Genomic DNA, 12,434 nt, shown 5'->3' with positions numbered 1-12,434 from the left:
AGACATGTTGGGAGTCCCCAATTATTCTTTTTATGTTAGATTATATTTCAAAGTATTTTACCTATATTTTGACGATTTTATAGCATTTTACTTATAAATTTATGTATGCATCCTTTGCCTTTCCCAAGATTATATCTTTATACATTATGTTGTTGTTCTTTTTAATATGATAACTTTGAAGTATTCAGCCAAATCTGACAATATGAAAGGTAATGACAAATGACATCTGTGCAAGGTTTCAGCTGTTACGTGTATATCCACCAACTTTTGTTTGTATCGATAAATTTTGAGAAAAAAATCAAGAGGTCCTGGACAAATCTCAAATATAGCAAATGAATTAAAATACTAATTCAAATCATTTAAACAAAAGATACCTGCACTTTTTTATGAACTTTCTAACCAACCCTCCAATACATCTATACCGGTGTTTAAAATATAGACGCACGGACACTGCAGATACTGCCCAAATTCCAATGTGTGGTAAGAAAAATTACTATATCTATGTGTGCCACAAAATAAAACAAACAATGAACGTATGATAAAGCATGCTTGTTTATTTCTAGATCATATAACTTCCTTAGGTATAATCAAAAACTTAATGGGACATCCGTTGCCGAGTGGTTAAGGTCGATGACTTCTAACACTTGCTCCTCACCGCTGTGGGTTCGAATCCCACAAGAGAAGTCAGATCCTTTCATGTGAAGAATCTAGCCAGCTAGCTTACGGAACGTCGGTGGTTCAACTCCTGTGTCGATTCAAGTGTGAAATAGTGCACGGAGGGGCACCTGAGGTTTTATCCAAACAGTAAACCCGGGAAGTCGCCATAAGTATGACCTCTTCCGTGTTGGTGGGACGTAAAACCCAAACAAAAATCAAAAACTTAAACTGCAACTAACTTGGTAACTTGACAAAAGTAACTAATTCAGGCTGTCACGAAAATAATTAAAGTAACTAAAGCGGGGAATTATCAGATCACTAGAACAGTAAAATTAAACTAAGAGTGGTTTCAACAAATTTACTAGAGTCTAGTAACTAAAGAGGAGAAATATCAGATCATGAAAACTCTTAACGTAACTAACAGACTATAACATCTAATAACGAAATTAATAAAAAGTAAGTAAATCAGACAAACAACGACAACAGTAACTAAAGCGCAACAGTAACTAAAGCACGGATATATCAGATCACAAAAACAGTAAAAGTAACTAAAGCACACTTTTAAGGAATTAATTTAAGTAACTAAATTAGACTTACATCTGATACAGAAAGATATAAAAGTAACCAAAGCGCACTAAAACTGCATACGATGGTAAAAGCTAATGTCATTAAACAAACTAAGATCTGATAATGTATAGAAATATTAAAAATAACTAAAGCCGGGAAACAGCTTATAATGAAAAAAGTAAAGGTAACAAAGCCTGACTTTAATTTGAAAAATTAAAAAAGAAAGAAAAGTAACTAAAGCGAGGTAACGAGGTATAACACAAATGATAAAAGTAACCGAAACATGCTAACAGAAGATTATGGAAATAGATCCAGTAAAGTTGACTGAAAATAACACAACTGGTTCATCATTTATTCATGTTTGCCATCTTCAATCCTGTATTTTCATCAGTAATGTTCACATTTATATTGTCATGGTCCACATATTCCACAGCCTGAAATATCAGTAATATGAGATTAGTGTTATATTTTTCTTACGGTCTCCGGAATACACTTCCGGTCTCCGGAATAAAGAGTATCTGGAATACGGAGTAATTGTTTCCCGATACAAGTAGAGAATGCTCGATTCCTTACAGGTTTTGTAGGGATTGTAGCTCGTTGAATGTGGTACGAGGCAAGAATATATATAGTCGATCTGATCCAAATAAATGCATCGACAAATGTCAGTAATTTGTGGTGTGGTATTGGTAGTTTTCAGCGGATCACGCAGTAAGCCACAATGAATTTACAAGAGCACAGTACAGTCACTGCCTCGTTCCTGGGTATATTGTCAAGCAGTTATACCAGTACTAGTTGACTTTACTTTCGCAAGGAACTGACAATTTCTGTACATGCCAGAGTAGAGGTACAGTGCCAATGACCGTGAAAAAGATTGCATGATCTATCACAACGAAAGAAGCCTGCACCGTCGGGGAATTTGGTATCTTGTTATGGTTTCCAAAACATTTTCATTTACTATATACATGAACTATATATTTACTATATACATGAACTATATTTTGCATCTTTAGTTCTGTTGACAATTGTTATAATTATAGTGAAAAAGTATTGTGTATGGAAGTCAAAATACTACTTTGTTTACATTTTGAACACATAACTTCATGTTCAGCGTACCATGCACTTCTTCCATTATTTAAACATTATTAAACACATGTTTGACATTGAAAAGTAAGAATTAAAAATACATGTATATGGATTTCTGAGACATAATGTGCCTTTAAGTCATACGAGACCATGGAGATACATCTTCGCGATTTGCGTCTTAAAGCAGCACGCCTCCAGATTCATGTTAAGTTTCATGAAAATTTTGGAAATATATTTAAAAGTAAAATAATGTGAGGTAAACAAAGAAAGTGATTTACATATTGCAATTGGCACTTACAATTCACGAAATTTACCAAAAAGTTGTCAACATATGCAAAAACAGCCCTTACTGCCTTAGTAACACAGTAGAAATATGGTGATAAAATACTGCAAAATCGGTGTTGACCGCACATAACATGTCAAATATAACTTGCATCTTGAATGTTTTTTACTTTCTTAAAAGTTTAGTGCATTTTTCTCAATATTGATTTTCTTGAAATATTTTGACTCATCTGGAGGCTTGCAGCTTTAAAGTCACATTACTTTTTCTTCTGCACTGAATTTATAACGTTTGAATAATGGTTTTAAAGCATGTTAGATGTTTGTTACCTGAAGGAAGTAGCGCCAAATGTGAAATAATTTGTCATAAAAACAGCAAAATGTAAACAAAGTAATATTTTGACTTCAAAACAAAATACATGTACATTATCACTATGACTTTTCTTATGGCCAAAAAAGCAACAGAAGAAAAAGATGGTTCTGGTTATAATATTGGCCGATGTGTAACATTTCGGAAACTATAAAAGTACATCAAAAATAAAAAGTTAAGAAATAAAAATTAAAGCATTTCTTGGGCATGATGGGCCTTTAACGTAAATGGCCATTATATTTTAACATTATTGGAAAATATATAATAATATGATTTACGTAGGAAAAAAGAACAACGTACACTTTTACCGGCTTCCTGACGTCTATAATCGGCTTTTATGAATGCTGAAAAAATGCAATAAATGACAGCCGTAAAGTGTCACACATATGAAAAGCAGCACATAAATACGGATTAACATACTACAATGCTGCACAGTACAAATAACGATTTTGTATATTTATCAATTGTCTTGACAGAATAAGACGAAAAAAAAGGAAATGTAGAAATGCATTATCATAACACCGATCATCATTCATGACATCATCAAATAACTCCTTATTACCTTCTTAAACAAGCTTATGGCACATAAAGCGGTTGACCGATCAACCCTTTCGCACACAAGTTGGCAGACATAATAATTTCTCATTTGATAAAAGTTAAAACTAAAACAAATGGATATACATGGTTTAAACAATGCATATGCAATTTTTTCTTCACAAGAGTGTCACATCCTACAAGTCCGTAGATGTTTTATTGACATGTAGTATAATTATACATATCTAACCTGTCATTATTGTTCCAACTAGAAGAATCCCTGATACGGTAATATTTGCTGACAAAACGCTCACTTGGTTCATCAATGCGCGCATCCCAATGGTGACAATAATACCAAACGTCTGCAATACATGGAACAAATCTTTTATTCATTGCAAGCGCCCATTAACTATATAGTGTCGTAAAATTATTCAGAATGACTCATAATTCTGCAAGAAATAGTATAAATTTCACTTTTGTGAGACTTTTTATGGCAATTTCACAAAATTTATAAATGAATATAAAATGTATGTAAATTATTGGATGTCTGCAAATTCCTGGGAAACTGGGAGACAATGTTATTTATTCTTGTAATGTGCTTCCATGTCTGGGTTTACATTTTATAAAATCAATAGCTTGAGATGGTCTTCACAAATAACTCATGATATACTTTTTTAGTAGATAACTACCTCACGTGTACAACGTATCATTAAAATTCTATTTCATTAAATACAAGAAAAGCATTGATGCAAAGCATCAAAGGGCGTCCAAGCAAGAAATGCAGCAAGTGAAGATGAACTAGTACACATATGATGACAAGATATTCTTATAAACTACCAGAAATGTATACCACTTATGAATGAGCGGACGAAAGACATTGTTCATTATGAACTTTGATTGGCATGCTAGAGATTAGAATATTACTTGTTATTTCTTTATGATCGTGGTTATTAATAGCAACGGATATACATGTATGCAATCATTTATAATCCATATGTGTAACGCATGATCAACACGTACCACACATTTGTCCCTTATTATGTACATGTTATCGCTATTAGCGAAGACCCCCTTAAGGTATCTGTTCACACTTTAAGTTAGTAAAAATATGACACTGGTTATATTACCATGTTGATCATGTTGAGCATAATTGTTTATTATACAATAATTGTAATATCTATTAATTTTAATTTAAAAAAAAATACAAATTTTATGAATATTGTTTTCTTTTATTCTTTTTTGTGTTTTATGTGCTATTTTAATACTGAGTTTTTACTACTCTTTTTTATTAAAATTGTAAAATAAATTTTAAGAATTCAATTGTCATATTGACCGACGATTATAAAGTAAAAGCTTAACTGGAAAAAGTCAGTAAATTATGGTTTATCTTTCAATATATAATATTGTTTATTCTTAAACCATGTACATGTACATTGTATTTTTCTTTATCATTTTTTAAATTATCGATCAATTGAATAATTCATAAAATCTAATTTGTAACTTTGAATAATTCCTCGGCATCTTTACTAAACACGGATAACAAATTGAATAATTAAATAAAATGTTTCAAAGTTGATAATGTCATTTTAATACCATAAAAAATGTACCTTTTTCTCAATTATTGTACATATCACGGATTTATATTACATATAAATCCGTGTACATATTTATTGTTTTTATCTCATATAGATAAAATGAAACATGCTATTGTTGTTTTTTTCCAATTGTAACGCTATCAAACATCTACTCCAAAATCGGGAGAGACCGGACAATAAACGTGTGGTACTATTCGCCGGTCACTAGTAAATCCTGGTCAAAATAGACCGGGAGAGACCGGCATTTACCGATAGGAGTGATAAAAAGATATATCTATAAATAGGTTTTTGGAATATTTAGGTCATCAACTGATCATTCTAGGATACATATACAACAATAACATACCATGACATGATAACCGACTGTGTACTACAAAATGATAAATAAAAAACCCCGAAGAGCGCGATTTATTGACGGAAAAGGTTATTTCATTTGTAAATGTTTGCATTGCGAAAATTCATTGTAACATATCGCGACATTTCATTCTTATTTAATAATCAAGCACCCTCATACCGATCGGAATTTTCGGCTTTTATTATGACCGACTAAAAGGCTCGAGAAGTTGCTGTCGCCCTTTCACAAAATCTGATCTCATTCCATAAGAGCGCCGCGCTTCGGCGCGGACGCCAATAATTTAAGATTTTAGGCTAAGGTACAATATACTTCAAAGGTATGGCCCTTAATGAATATTGCTCTATGCTAAATGTCTAAAACTGATATCTAAAACTTTGATAAAATCATCACCTGGGCAGACGCATTTAAAAGACCAGAAGATGTACCCTCAGATTCCGGATACGTGATTTCAGCCGCAAATTCGAACCCAACCGGCAGGTACCCTGTCATAAAAAATCTAGAAAAGAAACAATACCAGTTATTATAGGCTATATAAGAATAATGACAACAAAAAGCTGATAAGTTTGACTCAAATGATGCAACAAAGTATATTTCAAATTATGGTCCTATATGACTCACCAGATTCTACAAATCTTACAGTCAAACCCGTCCAAAGGATAGACCATACATGGCCTTTATAAATAAGTGGTCTTTATTAAGAAATTTCTCTGTTGTATTTTTATCAATAAAGGTTTGTGAAACAGTGGTCTTGATTTACAGGGTGGTCTATATTTGAAGGTGGTCTGTAACTTAAACAAGACTGTACTAAGTTTTCTGTATAAATATCGATAGAATCAAATCCCCGTACAATTACCTTGGTTGTCAGACACGTTGGCAACTAGTTTGAATTAATTTCTATCCCTTAACAGATTTAACCAAGATGATTTTCATTGAATTCCGTTTTTATACTAGTACAAACAAAGAGATAATTGGATGTGTCAATGAGCGCTCATTAGGTATCTGTACGCCGACAAATAACCCATTAACTGATGTTAAACTATTGAAATCAAATATTCTTTTTTTAATTGATACCTAATTAGCTTATATGAAGTATACTTTCATATATACAATGAATGATTCAAGGGAAATCACTCACAACCAACTAATTTAATAAGCAGACGACAATTTAGACAATCAGCAACTTAAGATCGATTGTTTCGGCTACATACACTATTTTCCTCAATTTGAAACCGATAATTTTCAAAAGAAATCTTGTTCTGCAGAAGCGTTTACACATATACAGACGATGTAATTGGAAACATCGTAAAAATGCGCCCATGTTCGACAGGAACGCGCTGTGACTTTGAGTACGGAGGATAATAAGTGTCATCTTAGTGAAAAATATTTTGACAACAAAATGATTGATGTATGCTATCCCTACAGAGAAATGAACAAAATCCTAGCGGTGGATTTTTTTCTTCCCTTTTATATTCTTTTTTATGTCGATTACAAATCCTAACTGAATTTGAAATTGAGAAAAGGATTTTGAATGCTTCAAATTACGACCTGTTTATCGTAATATATGATAAATAAGGTATTTTAAAATAAAATACTAAAATTCATCAGGCAGCATAATATGCCAACAGGACTGCATGAACTGTATATTGGTGGTCTGACTTTATAACGGTGGCATAAATTTGTCCCCATTATCGAGGCCATCACTCATAACATGACCCCATTATTGTGGCCATCACTCATAAACTTGCCCAATTATCATGGCCATCACTCATTAACCTGTCCCCATTGTCGTGGCCATCACGCAAAACTTGCCACAATATTGTGGCCAACACTCACAGATAGGTTGATGTTACTTACCCTAAAGCCCCCGCAGTGATAAACACAACCCAGATCAGATCTACATCCATTGTAAACGTGAATACAATCATACATATCATTGATAAGAAATAAATCCCTACAGTAGTTGGTCTGAAATCAGAAAAAGTCATTACCTTAAGAAAAACATTCCATTAATTTTTTCTTAGTGTAATCTATTCTATTTCTTATTAAAAACAACTTTCGATTATGAAAAGCTTGTGCGCTCAAAAATTCCTTGTTTCATTCACTCGAAATATTCAAAAGTAAAAATGCGTAACTTTTGCAAATTACTGAACGAGGAACAATAATAACTAACTTATTAATAAGCATTAATTAAATTGCTGTTTGGATAAAAACGTAATGTTCAAGTCTAACTGCAGTAATCGATCATCCTAAAATATCATTTTTCTTTTTACGTCCATGACTTAGGCATATGAAACCCGACGACAACATGAAACACTTACTTGAATGATTTAGTTTTGTCCAACCAAATTCCAGCAACAATAGCACCGACGATACCAGCTAGTACAAGATCTAGCCCTATCTGACCAGCGTTCTCTTCATGCCCCTGAAACATACAACGTACAAGTCAATTATAACTCAAGCCGACCCCTCCATGACACCGCCGGCAAAAGCCCCTTCCTTCAGGAACAGTGTGAAATGGTAAATTCCCCGCTAGACGCCCCCCCCCCCCCCGAAACACCCACCGCAATAGACATATCCCCTACTATTTTGGCGCCAAAAACAAAAGCATCGTTTGCATTGAATCGGCAGAGCTCCAACAAACGGAAGGTATAGTCTAAACTGGATTTATTTGCACTGCTATCTCCCGGATTAGTACGGTTTCTGGTGCATATTCATACAATGTACACAGTGAATAAATATAAAAAATAATCATATATCAAGTATTTCACAAAACGATTTCTTAAAGGGAAAGACAAGGTTAAAATAAAAACTTGATTTCAGAAAAAGAATACTATAAATAATAAGTCTGCAAATTTTCTGTCGCCAAATAATAATATTAAACGAATGATAACAAAATTTAAATCGCTAAATCACCGATTTCTACAAATCGGTAAGCGCGGCCATGTTTGTGTATTGGCCGTATAAAAACAGGTGCGCGTGATGTCATTTCCCCACATCTTTTAGATTCATGATAAATCTAGTTGAATCGTAAGGAAATATTAATATAATAAAGTATTGATCAGACAATTTAATTTTCACAGGAGGTGTAGAGGAGATTTTTTTATGGTTCAAAATACGTAACAATATCAACAAAAAAAAAAAAATAATAATAATAAAAAATAAAGAAACGTATGGCTAGCCAAAAGTTCTAGCCGTACGTGAGTCACGAACGACTAGCCAGGACGCACTGTATTGTCTAGCCGTACGGCAATTTTCAAAATTATATGGAAGTCGAACGTTATAAAATTGTTGATTTTCATGCTTATCATTTGTTGTTTAATTTGTATGAATTATTAAATCATTTTTGTTTATTTTAAGCACATGGATCGAATAAAAAATGATCGGAGTGGAATAAATAAATAAAAAGAACATTGAATGGAAAAAACGGTGAAATGCAAAAATAATTATATAATTTTCAAAACAGTAGATAAATATCGAACATAAAAGCACAGTCAATCAATTAATTAGCCTTAATTAAAACCTATCCATGGACTGACAATAGAATTTTAGAATGCCTTTCACGGAACATGCAAACTTTTCTTGATACAGTACCGTCGGTAATTGTCGCAATTATCAAGAGCCTAACAACAATCATTTTCAGTGTTTGTTGTTGTTGTTTTTTTTTTTCATATAAAAGGTGTCGAAAATTAAACTTAATGAAACAAAAAAGGATTATTATCAAAAAGGCTATTTTTTCTCGACATCTTGCGATGACAAAGATCGATATATATAGCGATCAAGTCGATTAATCTCTAAAAAGTTAACACCCAAAGACAATTAATGCTGTTTCTTGGTTAAAATCCTCGCTTAAAGTCATTAAATAACATATGCATTTTCGAATTCCATAAAATTTTGAAAAGTGCCGTACGGCTAGCCAATACAGCGTGTCCTTGCTAATCGTACGTGACTCACGTACGGCTAAAACTTTTGGCTAGCCGTACGGGCCCGTACACTAGCCACTTCCATTATAAAAACCCTACTAAAACGTGTTCTTAATAGTACATATAATTAATTTTTTGCAGTTTGATTCTGACTTTCAAATTTAAAGGTGTGAACATAGGTTATAATTGATGTACACATTTCAAAAATATCAGCAGCTGTTTTGAAAAGTAAATTGTTAACATGTCTGTCAACGTATGATGCTGCGCATCGTAATCGTAGCCTAATATTAACTTAAGCAAATCATTTTTATTGGCTGCTCAAAAATCTAATTTGCATAATTTATTCACACAATTGCTGGTTCTTTCTACTTATGTCTAATACTGCGCATTGTCCATTTTAATTGTTCCTAATTTGCACCAAATGCTCCTGTCACACTGTGTACTGACGATTTTTATTGCTCCTTGTATGCCTCTGTGCCGACAGACCTTTTGATCATGCACAATGTTGCCCTAATTGGTTAATCACCCTTGTCAAATATTCTAATGACGAAATAGACATCTATTTTTTACGCTTCATCAGTGAAATGAATGACCTTAGGGGGAATTCGGTTCCACACCTGTCAAGCTGTAGTAAATTACAGCACGTCATAAAATAGCAACACATTTTTTTCAGTTCCCAATAATCATTTTAAATCTTAAGTAGATTTTTGATTTTTTGTTTTATTGGATTAAATTTACGGTAGAAGAAATGCGTATCTGTCGGGGAAAGGAATTTGGTAAGTAGATAACGTGGAAAAAAGCTTTGGGGAACTGGATAAACCCGAGAATATGCGTAATTATAGGGGAATGGGCAACCTGTTGCTGTTGGTACCAGTTTTGACTGGGTGCCTAAATAACTTTACGGACAGTTTTGTTTTCATACGATATGAGTCTGGCTGCCGATTTTCCTGCGCCTTTCTCATTTTTAGCGTCAATGGCGGAAAATCGCGTCCCAGCATATTGGATTTAGTTGATATTTTACCTGAAAAAAAGATATATGACCGGCGATGTACCCTATTTGGACAGCTTGTCTAGCGAAAATTAAGTACAAAATAAAAGGATATATCGTCAATTTGAAGAAGTTGCTCATAGTACCCAAAGTAAATTTATGATGTATCTTTGAAAATTAAGCAATCATTGCTTAAATCATGTGGTGGGATCATCAGCAAGCTTGAGTATCGGGCAAATGATAATTTATGTCGCGGCGTCTTCAATTAATTAATTATAGCAATTCAGTTCCATATGATGTTTTCATAAATAATATATAATGTACGCAATTAAATTAATAAGTTCTTCATCAAGATATATTTCAGTTGTACCAGCGTGTACAACTATACCGGAAGTGGGTATAACACGTCACAATCTCGGTCTCGTCTGTCTCGCGAGAATGACAGAACGCCAAAATGGCGGCGCCCATGAACTTATTTCTCAAGTAAAAAATAGTGTCTTTAAACACGAATTTCTTTCTTATAGGGTTGATGTCAACAGGGAAACTGTCATGGTTCCTCCTTTTAAATGATGAATATTTATATTAGACAGACATCAATCCACCCATTCTTATTCCTTTAATGAATTAAAAACAAACAAAATGGCATTGTCATGATGGTGTAAAAAAAACAGGAACAATAACTCTTGTCATAAAGCAGCATCATAACCTAGTAAGCATCTTAAGTATATCATACTCGTTCGTTGCTGCATCATATTCATTTAATTAAGCAGGTATATATAAAACTTGGTGTACGGACATAATCCCCTTCGGACAAAATCCCCTTCATGTATTTTTGTATATCTGGACATAATCCCCTCCATGGGTGGACATAATCCCCTTCATGTGTGAAATTTTGAAGTGGACAAAATCCCCTTCATAAAATTGCTACCTAGGACAAAATCCCCCTCGGATGAATTATCGATTTGTTACATGGGTATAAGAGCGACATACTGCATTATGCTGTGTAGTAAATATCTTAATGTATAAATAAGCAGAAAATATTTAAATTTAATATTTACATTCATTTTTCAAAGCAATTATGGCATAAACAATTATAACATAAACAAATAAATACAGATCAGCATGAGAGTACATTCATTTAGCACATCGTTAATTTCTTAATGCTAAATAAGCAAAAAATATATCAATTATTTTTCAAAGCATGAAAATAATACAGATCAGCAGAATAGCACATTCAATTAGCACATTTTAATCACATTAAAATTGCTTTGTTAAAGCATTCATAACAATCAATCAAGTAGTGCAGTGATCTTGGTTTGATTAAATTATCACTCTTTCATCAATAGAAATTGTAACAATGGATAGTTTATAACAATGAGAATTATCAACTTATACAATCAATGAAACAATTATTGGTAAATGTTGAGTTATGTTATGTATGTCATTCTTTTATTAATAATACAAATTTAATATAATAACGCTACAAATATGATTAGTTGCAAACAATTTTAACTGTAATTTTTGAAATTATAAGAATTGTTTTAAATAAATAATAATTTCAATGAAAACTTCAATCTAAATAAAGGTTAACTTTATAAATAATTATAAAGAAAAAAACACAAGTTCATTATTCATCAATTTTTATGGAGCATAATAATACATTAGAAACCTATGAAACAAGGGGATTTTGTCCGGGTAGTGAAGGGGATTTTGTCCAGCCTTGCAAAAACATGAAGGGGATTATGTCCACCCATGAAGGGGATTTTGTCCGGGTATGCGAAGGGGATTTTGTCCGAAGGGGATTATGTCTGACATTCATAAAACTTGTTCTGATATCGATTTTATAGGTGACAGACCCCTACATTATTCCGTCAAAACGCTGCACAATGTTCAAATGATCTCAATTTTATAAATGACATACCCCTAAATTATTCTGCCGGAACGCTAAAACAATGGAAAATTGCACTTACCGGGAAATAGTGGAGTATGACGGGGTTGAGAAGCGTACCGATGCCGTAGTAACTTCCGGTATTTATACCTGCAGTCATGTAAATAAAAATAACTTAAAGGCTTATTATATGTTGTT

General features: G+C 32.9%; 1 protein-coding gene across 2 annotated transcripts in view; it reads right to left on the bottom strand.

Annotated features, from left to right (window-relative positions):
- Positions 1–534: 534 nt before the first annotated feature.
- Positions 535–12,434, bottom strand: part of LOC132716214 (heme transporter FLVCR2-like) — a 35,411-nt gene continuing 23,511 nt past the window's right edge. For both annotated transcript variants that reach the window (XM_060699430.1, XM_060699431.1), the window contains 7 exons: positions 12,319–12,386; positions 7,759–7,862; positions 7,295–7,405; positions 5,831–5,936; positions 3,741–3,852; positions 3,257–3,300; positions 535–1,658 (listed from right to left, as the gene is read on the bottom strand). In XM_060699430.1, coding sequence (XP_060555413.1) covers positions 1,572–1,658; positions 3,257–3,300; positions 3,741–3,852; positions 5,831–5,936; positions 7,295–7,405; positions 7,759–7,862; positions 12,319–12,386 — 632 coding nt within the window. In that variant the 3' untranslated portion in view covers positions 535–1,571. The remainder of the gene's footprint in view (positions 1,659–3,256; positions 3,301–3,740; positions 3,853–5,830; positions 5,937–7,294; positions 7,406–7,758; positions 7,863–12,318; positions 12,387–12,434) is intronic.

Source organism: Ruditapes philippinarum, unplaced genomic scaffold (assembly GCF_026571515.1).
Source record: "Ruditapes philippinarum isolate M1 unplaced genomic scaffold, ASM2657151v2 ctg863_1_1_1_1, whole genome shotgun sequence".
Classification (NCBI taxonomy): domain Eukaryota; kingdom Metazoa; phylum Mollusca; class Bivalvia; order Venerida; family Veneridae; genus Ruditapes; species Ruditapes philippinarum.
Note: the sequence above shows the minus strand (reverse complement) of the source record. Positions and strands in the feature narration are given on the sequence as shown.